Here is a 22,868-nt window from a genome sequence, read left to right as displayed (position 1 = left end):
GGAATCGATTTTTAAACAGCCAGGACTCGGGGGAATGAGCGGGGGTACCATTATTGGCGTCGTTTAGGCTCCATTGATACAAGGATGCCTCTTGCAGACAACGGGATAGGCTCTGCCATGGTTACTTCATTGTGCATGCTTTTTCCTCGCTGCTTGAAAACAGCTCAAGACGGCATTTTCTGCCTTTAGGGAGCTTTGTTTTTAAGTGAAATGTCGCACCGCAGTGCTTCATCCAGCGCAGTTGAGATAAGGAAAAAAATACGCTCAGCAAATGTACGGTGCTATTCTTCTTGCACGCTCACTTTTTTCCCATTTGCAACATATGGTGACAAATCTCCCACAACGGGACAGCAGGTGTATGTCTGTCGAGCAGCTCAAGTGTACAAAGCCAATCACAGGCTTCTTTCTCCGCTCTAGGATTGAAAGCTTTCATGGAATGCTTCGGCAATTTCAGACCATGCCGAGGTTTACCTTAGCCGGGGCCAAGGTTGTGCTGATTAAAGTGAAAGATGCACCCGGAGCCTCTGCCTCCAGGGAGAACAACTGCATGCACACAGGGATGAAAATAAAAAATCAAATGTTTTGCAGGTGATAGACTAGTTAAACCTGGATTTTCTACTAGACGCTTCTAGTGACCCCATTTTTTGCGTGGCTGTGTGGCCCAGTTTGGATCAGCGACATAGCAGGAAAACAACACAATCAGGAAATATCTTTCTAATGCATTAGATGGTATTGTGTGTTTCGTTGCACCTTTCTTCATACAAAATGCTACCAACATTCCATGTACATATTATGCTCTGAGAAGACAGCCTGCGGCCAATTTCTTCAACAAATCCAATACATATTTGATTTAAGACGTTCTGAGAACACATTGATAAAAGAAAAGTCTCCATATTCATGTCATACTCTGAGGTGACAATCTGCGGCCAATTTCTTCAAAAAAAAAATCAATACACATTTGATGACTTGTTTACTATTTTTATTTTAGGCTGGAAAAATCTCCCAACACATTGATTGGATATATTTTAGATCAACTGATTTCTTTAGGGGAACAAATGAAGCTGAAAGACTTAATGGGATTGTAATTAGACCCTTTAAATGATTTCATACATTTTTATTTAAAAAAAAAAAAGCCAATCTCAGAATTGTGTCTGTGTGGCGTCACTGGTGGCCTGCTAAGTCTTTGCCTTGCTTGCCATCAAAGACAGTATTGACTGCAAAGCAGTCATCCTTAAGACGGCTGACAATGAGCCACATAGCTGAAAGCAAATCAACTAGCTCTGCGGGGAAATGCCTCGTTTGCTGCTCTCCTCAATCCCGTCAATGTGCCTGCGTGACATAACAGCTCACCCTAACATCAGACAATTCAGCTTTGCACAATTTATCTTTAAGTCCTGTGTTCTTTCATGTCTCTGAACGTAAAAACTCTTTACCTACCGTAATTTTCGGACTATAAGTCGCATTTTTTTTTTCATAGTTTGGGTGGGGGGGGGCGACTTATACTCAGGAGCGACTTGTATACATATATATGTTTTTTTTCCACTTTTTTGGGCATTTTATGGCCGGTGCGACTTATACACCGGTGCGACTTATAGTCCGAAAATTACGGTATCTTTATCTATTTGTAACTTACAGTGCCGCTAAATGGTCAGCGCTGGCGTTTTATTCTACTCCCTTCTTACTCGTCATTTATAAGTCTACATGTAGCAGCAGAGGTCCGAGTTAAAAAAAGAAACTTTAACGGTTGAATTCATTTGTCTCCGAAAACCAGGAGCTACTGTCATTGACAGAATCCAAGTACAGCAACAATTTGCTAGCAAGTAATTGAAAATAGCACCTGAGTAACCATTATCACTTATTACCCGCCATGGAAGTTTCCTGAGTGCTTGACTCGGTCTGCTAGGTGCATGTATGCTGTCGGATGGAACAAAAAGAGCAGCGAGAATGCGAAGCGGTTCAGGACAGCGCGGTAATTAATCTCACTCAGCGAGCCACCGAGAGCGGTGCATGATGGGACGGAGGCAGGGCATAGCTCAGTGAGCCTTGCTTGTTAGCGCCAACCTCCTATGGGCAGCCTCTGGAGATGAACAAGGTCTGCCCGTGGTCAAAAGCATTTAACAAACATCTGCTGCTTGGCTCGACCCAGTTCATCATTCATAGTCGGCGATGATTTACGTTGTCAACGTGACAAATAATACTATGGGTGCAAATGGGGTTTCTAAAATAAAAACCCTTTTTGGTCTGAGATCGAAGTCACAAATAAGCGGCGACAGAATTAATAGTCCTGAGGGGTTGTGATTTTAATATAACTTGGACTTAACCAAGACAAGAGTTTTTTCTATGGATGGACATTTTAACGGATTTTTATCGACTGATTGTTTTTTAATTCATATTTTATGAAACGAGATTTTTTTTTCTTTGACACTTCTGATCTGTTTCGAAGTATGGAGTAATGGTTTTAACTTTTGGTTAACCACAGTTTTTATGCCTCACTCCCTTTCGGACCTAGCCCACAATTATTTAAATCCTGGCTTTGTACTTGTAGTGGCTATATTGGACCAGTACTGCCTGTGAATGGAACCCACGCCATCTCCTTGGGGAAAAAAAAAACACTTTAAAATACAATATAGTGGGTTTGGATTAACCACTTCAGATAGGCCCGAGCTGCAGATCAGGTCGCCAGAATGATAGTAATTGACTGTGTACTGTAGACCACCCAATTCATAATTTGTCACGGATGTAACTTGAAAAGTTTAGGAACATCAAAACAGTGGACCGGAGTATCACTTCGAGCCCAACTTGTCTGCTTTGAATAATTCTTCATTCCCCTTAATTGCGTTGTTTGACTCCAGCGGCTGCACGGCGTTATTGAATTAAATATCAATTCATGTGTCTCTCGCTGCATCGCTTCAAAGGTTTCTCTGAACAGCGGCCAACTGCATAGCATATCAATAATGTAGCGTTTCGCAGAACGCGGGCTGCTATGCTGTATATACGCTGCTCGTATACAGTACAGCTGAGACGTACACGCTCCTCCCGTGATAACTCTCCTATGATCTCGTAGTATTTTTCCACCTTCCCAGTTCTCATTTAGTTTTCCACAGTTATCCCTCATGCATTATTGATCAAGAGGTACTATTGGCCTTGAAGTACAGAATGTGTGCGGGAGAAACTTTTCATTTCTTTTATTTACAGCATTGTGCTCAGAGCAGTGCCCTTTTCCACCCACTCCCATAACTGTGCTACTTTTCATCCTTAAGTATTTGTTTTATTAAATATTATATTCTGATAAGAAATAGTTCCTCTCATTACTTATTCATAGCACTTAATGTTTCAAATACTCTTTGTACATACTTGAGAGTGAATGTTTCTTAGTCCATTAGGCAGTTTGTCTATTTAGGAAATAAAATTACAATACTGTATGCACTTTGAAAGAAATGAGAATGTAAGATTGGAATATTGATGGATATTTGACTGAAGGGGGCCTAGGCATGCTTTCAGGACAGGACAAGTTAGGTCCAGCTTTGACCTTGTGGCGCTGAGTTGAGAGATTTGTTTTATAGTCAAACCCATCCGTCTTGTTTACATGGTTGAAATTTGGCAGCAATCTGACCAAACGTTAAAACCTCTATTTTCAGTGTGAATTTTCAAAATGATCTTTAAACCTTGATGCCATGTTTCGCCCGTATTAGTTGGCGCAGTAAAAAAATAAAATGGTCACAGTTTACAACCCCCGTCTGTCCAGGGTTCGTGGCTAACTGAGACAAATTGTCGAGGAGGAGTTTGCCAAAGTGCGGTGACTGAGTGGCTAGCACATCTGCCTCGCAGTTGTGAGACTTGGGGTTTGAATCCAGCCTCTGGGCTTCTTGTCTGGAGGTTGCATGAGTTTGCATATAAGATGGATGGATGGATGGATTTGTTTTTTTTTTTTTCAGCGGAATACCCAGTTTTCATGCCCCCAAAAAGGTGATTCAAATTTTGGAAGATTATCATCTAAAGCATTGTGGCTTGTATTATTGGAAGAAAATATAACTTGGATGCTTGCATAAAGTTTTTCCGATTGACTTCCCATTTTCCGTTCCTGTAACCTTCAAACAAGCTCACGCTTTAGTATGATTGTAAATTTATCTATCCGTAATTGCTTTCGCAAACATCTGCACAGACGGGTGGTGCAGATGTGCGCTGTGGTCGTTACACGACTTCCTGCCGCTAGCTCGTCGGCTCAACGACGCCGAGTGCGCATCTTTCCTCGGAGGCGTTGGGAGCAGGTGTGTTTGAGGATGTGCACAAAGACATGCCGTGCGATCCTGGCGGCGCTCGTGCATGAATCCTGCACACATCATTGTACTCGTCTGCCTCCTGCTTTATTTATTAGAGACTGAAAATAACAGATGGCAGTTGACCAGTTCAGGGTGTACCTTGCCTACTGGCCAGAGATCGCTGGGATAGGCCTCAGCTCACCCTCGTGAGGATAAGCGGTTCGGAAAATAGATGTTGTGAACACAACAAATAAATGACATAGTTGTGACATTTTGAGCAAAGATTCCAGAACTTTTTTCATGCTCTGCTGCCTTGAAAAACATGTTTTTAAATATTCAATATTTTACCGTTTGTTGTTATTGTAAGCTTCTGCTGTTTCTTCAGTCAGGCCTTTTTTTTTTTTTGGCTCCACTGCAAGCATGAATTAATAAAGTCAAATAAAAAAAAAAATTAAATCAAAGGCAAAGGGTCATCTCTGCCCTGAAAACTGTGGATGGTGTCAAGGACTGTATGGTTTTACAAGTGTTTGTTTTAGAGTCCAGCTCAGTCGCCTACAACGGAGCCTAAAGCTAAAGGTGACCCCAACATGTAAAATACTCAAATGAGGTCATGTCGGTGTCAGTAGCACACTTAAATAAAAAAATGAAAAAAAACAAGATGCAAAGTACAAAGCTTGGCAACGTGATAAATGCAACTCTGCTGCAATGGTATGAGACTCACCAAAGTAGCTGAAAATCAGTTTTTAATAGTTTCCAACCGTTTCTTTCTTCATCTCTCTATGGCGTTTCCTTAATTTTTCCCCAATAATGAACAAAACAATCTTCAGTTTCTTATTGAGCTGCCTCTTTGTGGTGTTGCAACAAAAGTGTTTGCTGGCTTTTTTGCAAGGACCACAATGCACCTCTGTGCGTTAAGATGTGAGGCCGATGATGTCATGGCTGGCAGAACCTGAGTCCCAGTGTGCTTGCCGAGCCGAGACATGAGCTGGACGACATTGTTCCTTTTCAATCCGACTGCAAGCTTCCAGTCCGAGACTCCGGTCGAGCGTCTCAAAGTATAATTGGCGTATTTCCCATGTTGGGCAGCTACAGTGTGGTCATTGAAGGGATGCAAATGACATTATTTAGGAGGCATTCACCCAAATAAACTCCTGGCTAATTAGTGGACTTTGATTTGCTTATGTGACCAACTGTGTGTACTGTGCAGCTGCTCTCTGGTGGCCTTCAAGGAGCAGGTCTGTTAACTGGGTTCATTCAGAGGGCTAACTTCTTCGCAACTATTCACGTGCATCATCACAAAAGCATTCTTTTTAATCAATTAATTTGTCAATCACAAGTTGGACTCGAGCCTTAGTTGCCCATAATTAAGTGTCCATCTCAACCGCAACATTCTGGACAATTCTTCTTGATCTCACAGTTCCGCCAAAAGCAATATCTCTGGTGATCCTTCATCTGTGGATTCAATGATTTATAGTTTTTATCTTGACAACAAAAGAGAGCTGAATCCAAACTCCAGTGCGTGCACGTAATTTGGATGAGGACACCCGAGCGTGAGGTAGTAAGATTAAAACTATCGACAATTATGTAAAGGTGGTCCTTGGTCCTGATGTATGACATTTCATGGTCACAAATGAGTTACTGCTTACTTAATGTTTTTTATTTTAATACTTTATATCTAAAGGCTTGATTTTTTTTTTTTTAATTCACATATTAGTGGCGGACTACAGTTTGTTCTAACTTACGTACAAATTTGGGTTACACAGAGATGTCAGTCTGTTGTCTACAATAAGGGAGTACTGTAATTTTCGGACTATAAGTCGCGTTTTTTTTCATAGTTTGGGTGGGGGGGCGACTTATACTCAGGAGCGACTTATATACATATATATGTTTTTTTTTTTCACTTTTCTGGGCATTTTATGGCTGGTGCGACTTATACTCCGGTGCGACTTATAGTCCGAAAATTACGGTAAATCAACAACTGTCCATTTAGTGCAGCAAAAAAATGGCAGCAAAAGAATCAAGACTTGCCATCGTGTTTGCCTGAATGTATTTTTTCTGTGGTGTGATGTGTTCTTGTGTGGTTACAAAAAAGAAAATGATTGAGGAGAGAAAGGCTTCTTGTCCAAACGTACGCTTTGAGAGGCTCCTTTCATTAGCTATGCTAATCTGCTTGACACGTGACCCTTGCTGCAGCTCGCCGGCTCCCCATTCCATGTCGGTTTTCCCCTTTTCAAATGCCAGGGTCCTCTCTTCCTCTTCTTCTTGTTTAACTTTCCGGATCATTGCCTTCTGTTTTTACATCTTCTCATACACACTGACAGAAATATGATGTGACTTGAGAATTCAAGACTCTTCCGGATGGATTCCTGTAGATCTGACTCTACACATATATTCTACACAGATGATTGTTTCCATCATTGACCTGACAGTTTGGACCTGAAGGCAGAAAGTAAAACTTTAAATAATACAAAAAAGACTGTATTCAAGTTGAAATATTTTTATCATTCATAGGTTAGGTTGGTTAACAATTTCACGGATAATTAATTAATCATGTCTGAGGCAAAATTGAAAGCACTAATTGGCAGCAGCCAGCAGAGGCGCTGATTCACTAACATCGTTTTGTTTAGAACAAGAAATCCCTATCCACACATGCCATTATTCTGCACCTTTAGAAACGGGGGTTCAGAACATTCAGTAGTTTTTTCTCCGACTTACCTCGACAAAAAAAAAGAAGCCGTTTGATGAATACGGTGCAATAACCTAATGCTCTGCGATAACAACTATCTTCCGTAATTATTATTTTTCTTTCTAGTATAAGGCCAAATTCATACATCAGCAACTGGCTCTAATTTAGGATCTTCCGATTAGAGCATAATTACCTCGCCTTAGATGATGTCATTTACTCTGAGATGATGAGGTGTTGAGAATGGCTAACCTCTGTCAATTAATATGATATATGAGTCGATAAGGGATATATTTGCTATAACTCGGTTAGTCAAGAGGTAATGATTTGAAATTCCCTCGCCTTGCTGTAATGACGACGGCTATTAAAAGTGCTGTTTCTTACACGTGTAATTATTTCTTTATTGATTTGTCAGCATCTCGGGGAATGGTTTTTTCCATCACATATATCTAGCGGCTGTGATAACCTCTCCCATTTGCAATCATGAGAGAGAAAGACTCCCAGCTTCCTCCAGGAGAACCTAGGAAATGTGGATGTGAGGGACTGGTTTTGTGACTGTGGTCCATTGTGATCGTGTTTGGAATATTCCTTTATGCTCAGTGGCGTAGTGTAGAGCAGGGGTACAATTTGTCATTTTAGTGATGACACAAAGTAGATGCAACATTTGTCTTTGTGGGCCACATAAAATGACGTGGTGGGCCGTATCTGGCCCTCGGGCCTTGAGTTTGATACCGATGGTGTAGAGGGTAGCGAATGTTGTGTGATTTGATTAGCCTCCAAATGTGTTCACTTTTTGTGCACATATTGTGTTGGTATTTAAATAATTAGTTTTTATAATGGGGCATCTTCACCCCCCCCCTACTTCTACTAATAAGTCTCAAGTTACTAATGCACATATCGAATTATTGTGGAGTGATATTTGAGGAAATACTGTAATAAACATGATAATTTAGCACAAAATTATTGTTAGCAAAATGTTATTGTGTGTTTTCAGGGAGCAAGTGTGATATGGTGCAATTCACTTTGATTACAATACAATTCACTTCAATTGCTTGATGACTTCTTCGTGACTCGAAAATGTTGCTGATCGTTTGCTACCACAGGATTTGGCTGAGACAATTTGAGACACAACAGAGAATGGAATCCTCAAGTGACATTTTTGGCAGTAAAGTTTTGGCACAATTAATAACTAGACATTTTGTTCCCACCAGATTGTAATGACTTTTGAAGTGAGCCATCTGTATTTTTCCCTGCAATTATATTCATGATAAAAAAAATGTAAACTGGGCCATGTCAGCAATTGTTTATTAGACCATAACCCCCAACCCACCCCGCCCACATCCATAACTTTTAAAATTAGTGTATCGAGGACAGTCATTTACAAGTGAGAAGGTATTCTGAATGTGATTTTTTGTTTTTGTCAGACGAATCAACTCATGTAGGAGCTCGCTCTCATCTGCACCCCCCCCCCCCTTCTTTTTTTTCTTTCAGGCTGCAAAGCGAGAACAAGGATGAAGATGAGACCTCCCGGCCCTCTGCTGATTCTGCTCTTTGTCACACTGTCAAAGTGTGTCAAGGTGGTCTCCAAGAGAGGCTCAGGTATTTAACAATTTGTCTCCACGGTGACAATCCTACTACTGCTATGTTCTACTTATGATGTGCGACTGTCTCTTATTTAGACGGGTGTTGTTTGAGGCTTTTGAATATTTCAATCGCAAGACTCATAGAATGTGTCAAGTTGTGGAGCCCTTTTTTTCCGAATTAAAAATGGTTGAAGTGGTTTGGTGACATTCAACACTTTGACTTGGGTCCAGGCTTAGCATAATATAGCATCCATTTCTGATGGTCCTTGCCAACAATGTCCTTTATGTGCACAAGAAGAAGTGCGTGTGTGCGTGCGTGTGTGTGTCTTTGTGTGTGTGTCTGTGTGTGTGACCAAAGCTTTTAAAGCAGGATTTGGGCCTCCACTCTTGATTAAAACATTGATTGAGTTATATATCCTTGCAGTTAATTATGTCTCCATTTAATTAGCTGGCAAATTTATGAAAATATACAAGATAAAGTGGAAGCCAAAGCACACATTTTAATCAGTCAGTTCCAGGAATGTTTTTGAATGACTTTCTTTTTTTTTTTTTACTCCCAAAAAAGTCTTGATTGAAGGTTTTTACACATTTTCAATTATATTGCTTAATTTAGCTCACTCGCTTATACAATCATGATAAGGACTATAACCATGCTATAAAATGAATCATAGCATTTTGAGTTTAAGTTGAAAATGACGCAAAGAAATGGCAAGAGACAAAATCATCTTTTTTATACTCATGCATTTCCGTGTGGTTGATAAGTGTTGCATAAAACTTGCATATTTGACTAATTACGAGTTTTCATATCAACAATATGTAAAGGCATTGGATTTTTATAGTTCAGGTGTGGAAATGCAGCATTAGCTCCATCCGTATCAATCTGCCGTGAGTGACAGCTCCCAAATGATCCAATTTGGCACCGGCTTGGTCGCCAAGGTTTAACGTCAAGTCATTTTCCTTTCTAAATGCCATCAAATTGAGTATCAATTGGTAACAAATGTAAAGGTCACAAGAAAATAGAGAGCAAAAACTAACTGAATTTGAGAACTTTTTGTGAATACATATGAGCATGTAGCTCTTTGTGATGCTGTCTCAAAGAAGGAATTTTCTAAAGGTACTGTATATGTGACCATGTCTAACTTTAAATGTGGCTTACTGCACAAGGTTATTTTTTTTATGCCTCCTGTTGCAAGTCAAAGTTGCCTTGCAATGAGTTGCCTTGTCGACACCAACATGATCTATCTATCTATCTATCTATCTATCTATCTATCTATCTATCTATCTATCTATCTATCTATCTATCTATCTATCTATCTATCTATCTATCTATCTATCTATCTATCTATCTATCTATCTATCTATCTATCTATCTATCTATCTATCTATCTATCTATCTATCTATCTATCTATCTATCTATCTATCTATCTATCTATCTATCTATCTATCTATCCATCTATCCATCTATCCATCTATCCATCTATCCATCTATCCATCTATCCATCTATCTATCCATCCATCCATCCATCCATCCATCCATCCATCCATCCATCCATCCATCCATCCATCCCTATCTCTCTATCCATCATCCATATCTATCCACCCAACTCATTTCCCTGGGAAGCCATTTCCAAGGATTTACATAGCAATTCGAAGCTAAGGATTTTTCGTAACATTGGCTACTCTGCTCCGTATGGAAGTTTATCTGTGCCATCGGATTTTGAATTCGAATTTGTAGCACTGAATTTTTTTACATCCAATTTTTAACACTGAATTTTTTTTTTGCATCTAAATCAGACTTTGAATTTTAAAAGCCATCGAATTTCTAGCACTGAATTTTTTTTTCCTAAGACATTTTTTTCAATGTCTCAAAAAATTCAGTGTCAAAAAATTCCATGTCTTAAAAAATTCAGTGTAAAAAAATTCGACATCTCCAAAAATTCAATGTAAAAAAATTCAATGTCTAAAAAAATTCAGTGTAAAAAAATTCGATGTCTCCAAAAATTCAGTGTAAAAATATTCAGCGCGGACATCCGGGGTAACCAAGGGAGAAGTAATCGATCCCTGTATCAAATCATCCAACGTTCAGCCAATCAAGTTACGCTCCATTGGTCATGTGACGTCGAAACAGGAACGTCGTGAAGTTCAAAGGTAACAGTAACAGTTAATACTGTAATGCTGTAATGAATTCAAAATCCGATGGCACAGATAAACTTCCATAGCTCCGAGAGCAGAAGGGCAACAAATGCATAATTTATGCACTTCCACCATGAAAAACAGTCTGCCCTGGAAATGATGTTCCCCGACTCTAGTCAGTTTGAAAGTGCTTGAAAAATGGGAGATTTCATTGACTTTGCTGCCTCAAAGGTAAAACACACAAATCAAAACTAGAATTGCAAATTTCTGAATCTCAACAAATAAGATACCCCTGTACCATGCACGCATGCACACACACACACACACACACACACATGTGCATACACGCACACACATTGTAAAACAATATCAACTCCATGTTTTAACCTGAACCATCACTTGTCATGGCGTGCCCGTACTTAACTAGTTCCTGCACCTGAGTCCTTGCATGCTGCTCGGCCCGCTTCTGTTGAGGATTCCCGCATGGATTAAAAGCAAGGAAGCCCTTCAACACAATCAAGTGTGTCCTCCAGGTTCCTCGGTCCAATATTGATAGCGGGGGAAGTCAATAATACCCACAGCTAAGGGTCGAAGTTGATCGTACGCCACAGTTCTTGCTAGGCAATTTGAAAGGCTTCCCCGTTCTACTGAAAGATTACAGCTGGATTGATGGAATGTGGAGCTTCAGACCAGATCACATCGGACTGATAAGACCACAGGCTCCATTCTGCTGCAGTGTTCCGCTTTCTTTCTTGTTGTCCTCCATTGTTGTCATTTGGCTGTCGCTCTGACTGATGCGTTCAAGGCAACGTGATTTTCCCAGTTTCCCGCATGGCTGTTGAAGTGGAAAACTGATGGACGTGGTACTTGATGTGGGCTAAGTCACATTAGAAATGTTTTAGTAGGTATTTCAGTACCTTAAGACGCGTTGTCAGTCAGAGCATAGGTGCATTATTGTACAATTTGGCTCTTAATTTGAATAGATGACTTTGCCATAGCAAATGAATGATGCTTACGCTCGACGCTCCTCACCATTATTAATCACTGACAGATTGAGCAAGTCTGCAGGTTGGCTGTCCATGTTTAAGATGAAGGGTAGCGCTAAAGGAGATGAAGTGGCTGATGAAGCCCCCTCGGTGGGAGATTGTTTTCTGGTTCAAAGGTTTTGGACATTTGTCTTCATGTGCCGCACGTGAAGGAGATGGAGTGGCCGGACTTTCACGGACTCGATTAAATTAACTTCAAGTGACCACCTCTGGCTTCTTACATGCACCTGCAGCAATGTCATTTATAAGCAGCTGTTGCCCTTTACGCAATGAATGAGGTTCAGCGCGAGGAATTGGGGAGATGATTGTTCCCCTGCATTGCTCACAGAACGTTCCAGGTCCGATGGGACCGCTCCGATTCTCGTATACAGATCCGCGAGAGCAGTTCAGAATTCTCTACCATGAATGGTTATTGTTGAAAGATCAGGTATAAAGGCCAGATTAGCCCTCAAGAGATGCTTTTTGTTCTATTAATATTCCATCCCAATTTCTCCATAGATTCCCAGGATGAAGCGATGTGAAGATTCACAGTGAAGTCAGACAATTTTAATGAGTTTGCCAAAGGTGTACAAGTGTCTCTTATTCCCTCAATCCCAGCTCTCGGCTTTTAATGACCAGGCAGACCTTGCGCAATTGGATATCAATTGGTTTAGATTGCCTGTGTTGGTTTGTGATTGTCCAATTATATCTCCACAGGCTTTGTATGTCCCATATCAAAGGCTGGATTTACACTGCAGGTCAAAGCGCTCGATTCCAATTCCTGGCGATTTAGATTTCTTTCCAAGTGAGCCGTAACACTGTGTTTCCATTACCTGAAACGCACTTAAATAACTAATCAAGTGTCAACATTGGGCAGTGACAACTCAGGAGCACTCATCTATCAATCTAAAGCGCTTATCCTCATTAGGGAGAGCGGATGATCTTGAGATTATCTCAGATGACTTTGCGCGAGAGACTTTGCTGGCATTCACACTCACATTTCCACAGCTAACGTCAATCAATTTATGCTACACTCTAGACTACGTGCTAGTGTTTGCCTATTTACAATGCCACGAGAAATATCCGAGCTGGAATCGTCACTTTGAAGCATGTTTCGAAGATGCTGCTGGCCATCCCTCTTCGTGTGGGAATCATGGAAGGAGATCTTCTCTTTGCTCACTGTTTGCCACGTCTCAGCCTGATTAACGCCTCCTAGGTACATGTAAGACTTGATAATCCTCAAAGTGGCATAAGTAGGCCAGCGATGGCACAAACACTGTCGCTTAAAGACCAAAAAAAAAAAAAAAGTGCCCGTTGCTGAGATATCAAGACAAACACTATCAGGAGAGTAATGATAGTGGTCATAACAATTAGCTTAGCCGCTAAACAAGAGGTAGCATGACGTAAGACAGTCGTGTCCCTCGACAATAAGTGGGGGCGGGATGGGACGGCCACAGATGTATAAACAATAGAATATCACACAATACAATTGAAGAAGTGCATTAATTCGATTCACTGGGTCTGGCCATCAATATGACATGACCTGCCCGTATAACAGTCACTTGCGTTTCCGTCAACAAGGCTGAAATATGATTTTGGCGACTTTATCACAGCAAAAACACATGAACGCTAATAAAAACATAAAGGCAGCCCTGAGGTTGTTTTTACAACATGTTTTATCACTGTATTGGGACTTCGAAAAGGGGGATTAGAAAGAGATATGGCCGTGTATTCGGGATGGCTGTTTGATTACGTTCCTCTTCTCTAACAGAGGGAAAATAAATAATAATAGATTACCTGTTTTCTTTTTTTTTTTTTACATATGATATTATTTATTATTATTTATTTATGAATTGCATGAATTCAATATGACAAATTGACTCAAAGTAAATAAATTCTGAATAATATATCAATTAAATATTCATTTAAATTACAGCGTAAACTGAAGTTACGTATATTTGATTTTACAAGCTTTTTGGGGTTACACACGACATTTTCACCCCCTATTTATGTACTATATTCAATATTTGAATGGTCTTGGCGTGAACGAGTGGATTGTGTTTCTTTCTGTAAACTAAAGACTACTTGAATCCCAAAAAGAAACCAAAAACACTTGAATCAAAATATCCCCTGTTATCATGGACTAAGACTGTTTTATTTTTCAGTGCAGGACCTGAGGTCCTCCCCTTTTTTTCTTTCCTAAGATAAAGTTATCATGTTATCATGTCATTTCTTCATAATAGAGTGATTTCACATACTTGTATTTAACATATATTCAACCGCACATAGGTAAAAGCATCCAATCACTCAATGATCTATAATATTGTTTAAATTTAAACTATATTAATGTTGAGGTGTCGTGTACTGTACAAAGAAATGACATGGCATCAGATGAGAATAAGTCAGCTTGGCAAAACTGCCATGGAGTTGCTGATATGTGCTTATCATGGTATTGCAAATATTCCATCTTAATCAAAGAATAAATAAAATATTTATCCTTGTTTTTCTTATTCGATACAGGTCTGAGTTCAGACTTTAACATGTTCAGGCTGGCATAAATTTAAGCCGCCACCTCGGAGTAAATGCAATGAGAGAAGCATGAGACGATGGGCCAATGCCATAAATTCTCTTTAGCCATTCTTACGTGTCATGAATCAGCGCACGGAGGCTGAGAAGCACGGCAACTTTGCCTCAGAGGCTCGTTTTGGGAGCTATCTGACAGACGCAAGCTATCAGGCTCCTTCCATCAAACTCTCCATCCCAGGCTTATCTGCCCCATTCAGACCGGGGTTAGAGAGTTGCCTGTCTAAAAAAAAAAAAAAAACATTAATGAAACCAGACGTGCTGTTTAAGTGAGGTTCTGATTATTCTTGCAAACCCAATTACAAATTTGCGACAGCTCCTGTGATAAACCTTAATTGAGGAGACCAATTGCTGTTTCTTGAATGTTCTGAACTCCTATTTCCTAGCGTCGCATTGAACAGATTAATGCTGGAAGACCTCATAGTTGATGAAGAGAGCTGACGCCATGAAGCAAGACAGCAAAAAAAAAAATACATTTTGCTAATGTGTGCCTGATTTAATATCAAGAATGTAGCTTATAGCATTTCCCACTGACAGAAGAGCAACCCAATGAAAATTAGCACACGACTCATGTTGCGCCCTTGACCCCGCAATTAGTAAACCTTGCTATCATGCATCACTAATTTTCATCGTTCATATTTAGGAGTTGAATCATTCATTTGCATTACAGTGGTGCATTCAAAGGCCTTGGCCTGTAGCAAAGTCCGGTTGCCTTTAGCCTCATATGGTTTCACATACAGTTGTAAGCAGGTGCTGAGCGTAAACTCGGTCCATCAATCAGTGTCAGTCGAGTCAAAAGGTTGAATGGAGGTTGAATTGAATCATCATGCAGGGTCGTCATCGCCCTCCGCTCGGACCCCCTCGCCCTTGCCGGGATGTGACGCGGCAAATGTGCGGGATTAGTAATTGCCGGCCTCCTCTTTGCCCTCTGAGCCTCTCCACTTCGACTAGGACGTACAGGAGCAATGATATATAAAAAAGGGCAACATGATTGCTGTGGCTATTTATGCATTTCATGAAAGCAGTAGACAGTACACACCAGTGAACACATCCAAGGCCTGCTAGCGATGAATAATAGCTTTTAAACATGGGCTGCGGGGGTTGAGTGAATCTATTGCAGCTCATGCGCAAGGATAGGAAAAGTGGGCTACTTGTATGGCTTATTTGCCAGCCACTTCAAATATTACAACAAAAACTGTCGGCAATCGTGAAAAGTCTTGACATTTTTTTTTTTTTTTTTTTTAGAAAGCATTTACCGTATTTTCCGGACTATAAGGCGCACCTAAAAACCTAAAAAAAATTCAAAAGCCGACAGTGCGCCTTATAGTCCGGTGCGCCTTATATACGGACCAAATTCCTAAATTGAAACTAGCCCAAAGCATTGTCATGAAATCAATCATACGTGGCCCACTGAAGACTATGAATTATGAATCAAAAAGACTATGGATCATTATGTTGTGATCATAAAGTAATTTGTTGCGTCTGAAGTTGAAATAAAAAGATAAAATGGAGAATGATTTGATTTGGATTCAAAATCGGACATGATGCATTAATGGTGCGCCTTATAGTCCGGAAAATACGGTAATTCACTTCCATTTGCTGTTTCTTGGTGCTCAGACCAAAAGCATGTTTAATATAAAAACATTGCTTTGGTGTTATATTTTGAACTATATTGAAGCTTCATTTGATCAGGCCATAGTTTTGTCTAACATAGTTTTGTTGCGACCAGCAAATGATCATTGTATGTGTCTGTGAACGAGCCGTTTCTAATTTTTCAATCTGGCTAATTAATACAGTAGTTTTTCCCAGGTTGACTGAATATCGCAACACATTTGATTTGGTTCCAGTCGACATGGCAATGAAAATTGTATTCGGCAATGTGCTGGCAAGGAACAGCATGACTGTTTCATTTAAATCTGAGAGAATTGTCTGGCCTGTCAACCAGTGTCTTACAATTAGCTATTAAATCTTTATTTTTCGAAGAAATTAAATGAATTTCCACAAGTTCTGCGTTCAGCATTGTGAAAAAACACACAACAGTGACGGGTGTTGAACTGATGATTTTGTAAAACCGAGGTGAAGTTGGAAAAAAAAGTGTTTTGCTGCGAATGTGATGGATTTCTGACATCAGTATTTTTGGGCAGTCCTGATTTATGTGCGAGGTATCCTAGAAATTACATTTTAACACCCAATTATTTCTGCACTGTGCCCCAGGAAACAAATTAAATCATGAAAATAATCTCCTTCAAACCTCAAAAAGAGAAGAGGGAAAACAACAACCTTGCAGGTTAAATCATAAGAAAATGATTGGAAAATGATGATCTGTTAACTGGAGGTCAACTGTTCTTTCAAAAATACAGCACACAGTTCATGCAATTCAAAAGTACAAATTGGATCCATCATGGCAGCCACATTAAAATTGTCAAAATTTGTAATGTGACTTTAATGACTGTAAAAAAAACTTAAAATAAAGCAGAAATATTTTAATGACTCCTGGCATTCATCATGGGAGTGTTATGCTCACCTTCTGCCATTTTGCTGTGTCAATCAAATGTAGTAACAGTATGTGAGCAACGGCTTGGTATGATTCATTTCATTGAGCAATTTTTAACGAGAAGCATGACACTCCTCCCAAGGCTGCCCGCGAAACCAATGTTTTTTTATCACATCACAAATTTACTTTTAATAGTACTAAAGCTTTTGCAGAATCCTCTGGATGTCGATTCAAATTTAAGGTCTTGGCTCAATAGCCAGTATATTTTGATACATACAGGATATGTATTAGAATTTTTTTTTTTCTTGGTACTTCCCATTTCCCAAAAGACACTCGTGTCAGCTGGTTTATTGACAAGTGCTGATATGACAGATCGTCTTGCAACCCGGCGTTCCCAGCTGGACTTATCAACCAAGAGTGTGTGTGTGTGTCCGTGTGTGTGTGTGTATACATATATATACTGTGTAAAAGTGTGTGTGCATGTGTTTTTATTATGCTCATGTGAACTGTTCTAGTCCAACCTTGGGCTCTTGCTGTTTCTCCGGGAAGGGATCAAAACGATCCCCGCCAATGTTCTCGATGACTCTGCAAAGTCTCCGCTCCAAATCCCCGATAAGAGCCTGTCATGGATAACTGTAAATCTGACATGGCCCCGAGGCAGTGTGGGGGATGAAGTCCTCCTACCAGGAGGGGGGCTGTGGGGTTTGATTCAGGCTGATGCTGCAGAAAGTGAATGGAGGACGCCGGTCACTTGTTTAATTCATTTGTCAAGGCGCCCTCAAATCATATCGCCGCAATTTCTCGGTCAACCCCGATTTTTTTGCCAACCCATACGTTTCCTCTAGAACAGATAGCTGAAATGGCAAATATAAATAAAGCGTAGTGAGACCTCCCGCCTGTCACATATGCAGTATGCCTGCTTAAAAAGTCAAAGCCCTTATTCTCCATTTCCACTGCATGTTACTTATTCCGCTCACCACTACTGACAATTTTTAGTCATGATGGTGAAGTTGAACATGCCTGGAAACCCCAAAGATGATCCAAAATGTGCAATTTTACCAAGTATGACCTTTTTATTTGGTCATTTGAGGAGCGATGAAACACCAAATATGGTGACATAGGTGACATAAACTACTGCTCGTCACAAATTAGTTAGGCCTAGTTAGGATTTGTTATTGTAACATTTTGGGGGTACTGTTAAAAGTCTGCTAATTAAAAGATGGACAAATATACACATTCTAGTGCAATTGTTCCCAACATCCCAGGTTTCATGCTGCTGATTCCGATACTGGTCATTAATGATTCCGACTGGCCGATGCCAATTTCGATACCTATCACATGGATCAGCTGAACGTTTTTCTATTTTAGAGTTACTCACAAATGATTATTTCAATTAGTTAGCAATTGATTCGTCAACATTATTTCTAAAGATTCATTGATGAAACCCATTAAGAAAAAAAAAAAAGAAACATTCTATCCATATTTCCATTCAAATTGACACGGTAGAAAATGCACAAAGATGGATTATGATTCAGTTACTGCCTTGGTCTGTAACATGCTGTGTTACATAAAAGGAAGAGGAAATGCTTTTTGGTGAATGGCAATTAAAGATATTGATTGACATATGCTGATCATGCATGTTTTCCTAGAAATTGATCACAATCCCTCCTGCTCTGTTGCTCTCTCTTTGGTAACCAAACATTTGAGCACACGGTTAGAAATGACAAAACACATTTGCAATTGTATTACGCTACAAAGTGCCCACTTTGCCGCTGCCCCCAATCTCCACTTGGTTAAAATTAATCTCATTACAAGTTCAATTGCACGGTGACTCGAGCCTGGACAAGTTATGCGTGATTATAAAAACAACAGTCACTGGTCATTTTAGCTACAAAAAAAAAGAGCATTAGGAGTTTATTGGCACATGAGACGTACATATTGATGAAGGTGTACTCTTGTGTAAGATTGCTGCCACTCTCGAGGGATGTGATTAATCACGCCGAGCTTTTCACTTATTTAAACAAATTGTGATGCATAGTAACGGATTTGACCACTAAGCAGGAATTTCAAACAAAAGCTGCATTGATGGAGAAGGCATCGATAGGGCTGCTCACTCAAGACATGGGCCATGTCAGTTATTGGTGCTTCCGTATATAAGGATTGGCCGGTCAAACGAAGGGCATTTTTGACAGTAGGCCTCGCTAGATGCACTCAGGACGTTGTCCTGGCGCGGTCAATAGCTTGCTCTCCAAATGATGAGGAATGGCCAGCGCTGCGGTAACACAGGCGGGAGATTGATCACACGCAGACGGCCCGAGATTAAATGGCTCTCTTGTAGCGAGCCAGACTGCGGCCCCCGTCGCCTTGAAGCGAGGCGGCATCTGCATGTGATCAATCCACAACCTATTGCTTTGTGTGTGTGTGTGTGCTTTTGACTTTGATTTTGCTTTGCGTTCGTTGGCTAATAAACATGCCAAATTATGCATCTGTCAAGATTTTAATTCACCAAATTGTTACGAGTCGCCAGCGTTCGCAATAATACGGAGCGCATGGACATAGATAAAAAATAGAAGCACAGAGCACCTCCACAGTGGTACCTTGATTATTGAGTACAATTTGTTTTGTGACCATGCTGGTAGCTAAATTTACTTTCTTATTAAATATTTTTTTTTACCTGTTGAAAGCACCTCTTCCTTCAAGAATGTCCTTTCCCAACAAAACAATCAAAAATGGTACATTCTGATCCTTTTCTCTCGAGCGGGAATTGTCATAACATGAAATGGACTAACCCTTTTCATCAAAATGAAGTCGAAGGTATATTCTATTTATGCTAATATACATCAGTTCATATTTTCTTCTATGTTTTATACGTTTTATTAACCAGCTGTCATAATGTTTTGACATGTAAGCATGTGTCTCAATACTTTTGCACAGACATCATTCTCTAAATCTCCATCTTACAAGCCAGAATAATATGGAAATGTTTTTTAAATCTATTGCGTGTGCATACGTACGTGTGAGTGCAGTCAAGTGTGTGAATGTGTGTGTGATTGAAAGGGGAGAGCGTTTACTCATGTTGAAAGATGATGCATTCTGTTCTCCTCTGATAATGACGCAATTATAATTCTGAAGAAGTAGTTTGTGTTGGTGGCACGAGCAATATCATATCATGTAATGTGTAATATAAATAATAGTAATATAAAATGTGGGTCGTCTTTGTTGAGTGCAGCTTAAGGAGAGTCATGACGCTTTCATGCACACCCAGACAAGTGGCTTCAGAGATCTTGCGAAATACAGTTTGGGAAATCAGGTTCTAAAATTAGTCCTAATCTCCAACGTGGTTGCATGCAGTCTTTTTTAAACTCAGCAATAAAAGTAACTAGAAATCCATCCATCTTCTATCCTTATATTATTATTTTCTTGGCAACAATTAAAAAAAAAAAAGTTTTGCCAGTTACTAGAGGAGTGAAGACGATTCCAATTAATGACCACTGCAGAACACTTCCTAAATGTGTGCCTTTAAACATCTCTTACTTTCATCACAGTGTTATTTAAACTTTAAACGTACCATAGAAGTCAAGGCAACGGCAAAGAGGATTAGACGGACACTTTGTCATTGATTGCCGTGCTGCCTAGCAACTGCTATCTTTGCACTTGGATATTATCTTTCATGGAATGACCCTGGCGATATGTTTACGGAACATGATTCTTGAGAAAACAATGGAAATGCAGTGAAACCTCAAAAGTCAAATCCTTTGAAATGAGATCAAAGAAGTACATTAAATATCTTGTGCAAAACTCAGTTGCACAAATTAAGAGTTGTTTTATATTTTAACTTTATAATTGCAAGGTGGCTTCAAACCACTACTTTATCCTCAATCAAATTCCTCAAAGCACTTCATTATAGTTCCATAGTGACAAGATTCCAAAAGATGATGGCAAAGCTCTACATTGGTGTAAATGATTGTAGTCAGATTACTTACAACCCAAAGATTTTCTTTACAATCTTTTGAATGTGCCCCCACGAGTCTAAACACGGCATTCTGATTAATATTACAATTGTGGGATATGGGTTAAGCGGCAAAATTCACTGACAGAAAACTGGTGATCTGTTTTTGGTTGTGACCTGAGACCTGAGCCGTGATGTCATTTTTAGTGGTGGCAAAATGGCCGCCTCTTGCGATGGCTCAAAACAGATGGAGTTTGCCTGTTTAATTAATATCCCACAAACGAAACATTAATCCCAGCACTCTGTTTTGACTATGTGCTTCACAGAACATATTATTCCAAAGAAAATATTTGGGTTGACTTCCTCTTTAAGTATAGTTAGTATTTCACCCTGAGGTTCTACAAGATGGTGGCAACACAAAAACAGTAATTGACAAATAAATGCCAATCAACGGCTAATGTTTGTGAAACTGCAGTTCCTCCGTAGCCTCGCATAATTGGAATGTGACCTCACATGAACCGTGGCGGTACATTCTGCTTTCCTAAGTTTCTCTTTCTAAAAAGTGTCAGAACGCGGGGGTGGAATCTTCAGAGTACGGATGAGAGGCTTCGTTTTACAGTAGTGTGAATTCTTCTTTGCGTGTGGTTTGTTTTGAGTGTGTGTGTGAAAAGGTAGGGAGAGAATTATGCGCCGCATCAATTGCTGCCTCGTCACCGTGACAACTCTATCTTCCTCCCATTATCGCAATAACAACTACTTCGCCACAGCGCACGGCCCTTCTTTTCTTTTTTTGCATTTCTTTTGTGATTGTGTGTTTTGTTTTTTGCACGCTCAGCTCCCGGTTGCCACGGTGCCGCCTCCCTTGTCCTTCATGGCTGATGCCTATCACGCGGGGGTTCTTTTTTTTTTTGCCTTTGCACATGTGGGTGGATCAGGAGACTGCACAATAACCTTCTCGCACATTGCTGGTGTACCATCGATTTTGAAAATAAAAATAGAGAAAAGAAAAAAAGACGACTATAACATGGAATCCAAAGACCTATTGTGTATTGATTGCATATGTTGTCATTCAACAAACTTGATTGGCTAGGTGGGTCCACAGAGGATTAGTCCTCCTTGTTTGACCTAAATGTGTTATTGACGGCCATGTCGGGCCTGACAAGTTGATTGGGCCGCTCTGCTCTGGGATTAACTCTCCAGCCTGGCAGGGTTTTTACAATCAAAGATCAAGCCAACGCGCTATTTGGCCGAGCAGCTCTGGGATTGACTCAACAGCCTGATGTGCTAATGCGGAGTTATCCCAAGGTTGAGCGAACACAAAAGGGAAAGGACACGAAGAGCGCTCGCTCGGTTCGCCCACGGTCGAGCGACGCTTATCGTGGGCTTCGTTCTTAATCAGCGCTTTAAATGGATCATTGTTCACACGTTATTAGGACTTTCCACTCGCCAAATGACTTTATTCTTCTAACATATGACTATTTAACTAGATTATATTATAATAAATTACATTTTTATCATTGCGAGATGACAGTTATTTTTGTAATATTCACATTTTTTCTCAGATTAGAATTTTTTTCTTGCATTTTTTGTAACACGAATTTGATTTTTCAGTGTTAGGTTGCAATCTTTTGATTGTTACGTTACGACTTCATTGAAAAATTATTTCTATTGCATCTTTTCACCTGCTTTATTTTATCCTTTTTCTGTAAAACAGCTTTTTGCTTCCAAAGTTCCAACTTAATCCCCAACATAATAGAATTTCTATCACATATTTTCATTAAACTCAGACTTCCAGTGTCATTCAGATACTTTTACTATATTTTATTATTACAATTTTTTTAATGGCAAAATTGTGACAAAAAAAAATAAATCACCACGATGCCAGTTATGGATCTTCAAGGGTTCATAACTACTACTGAAGTCTTCTTTTGACTTTGTTCAAAGTCATAAGTATTGTCTCACTATATTTTATTCTCATGACATACAACTTTTCTCAACTATATCACACTGTGATGTCAGACTGCATCTTCATCCTCACAAAATGACAGCCATCTTTTTAGAATTTACCTAAATTGACAAATTGAAAACTTTCTTACGACAAATTTCCATCTTTCTTAACATAACCCAAACAAGATCTTCGCTCATAATAATTCATCTT

The 22,868-nt window shown here is 39.8% G+C and overlaps 1 protein-coding gene across 2 annotated transcripts in view; it reads left to right on the top strand.

Annotated features, from left to right (window-relative positions):
• The window catches only part of il1rapl1a (interleukin 1 receptor accessory protein-like 1a), a 161,167-nt gene that overhangs the window by 11,153 nt on the left and 127,146 nt on the right, over positions 1–22,868 (top strand). For both annotated transcript variants that reach the window (XM_061287920.1, XM_061287919.1), the window contains exon 2: positions 8,434–8,541. In XM_061287920.1, coding sequence (XP_061143904.1) covers positions 8,454–8,541 — 88 coding nt within the window. In that variant the 5' untranslated portion in view covers positions 8,434–8,453. The remainder of the gene's footprint in view (positions 1–8,433; positions 8,542–22,868) is intronic.

This window comes from Syngnathus typhle, linkage group LG9 (genome assembly GCF_033458585.1).
Source record: "Syngnathus typhle isolate RoL2023-S1 ecotype Sweden linkage group LG9, RoL_Styp_1.0, whole genome shotgun sequence".
Lineage (NCBI taxonomy): Eukaryota > Metazoa > Chordata > Actinopteri > Syngnathiformes > Syngnathidae > Syngnathus > Syngnathus typhle.
This window is presented reverse-complemented; position numbering and strand designations above follow the sequence as displayed.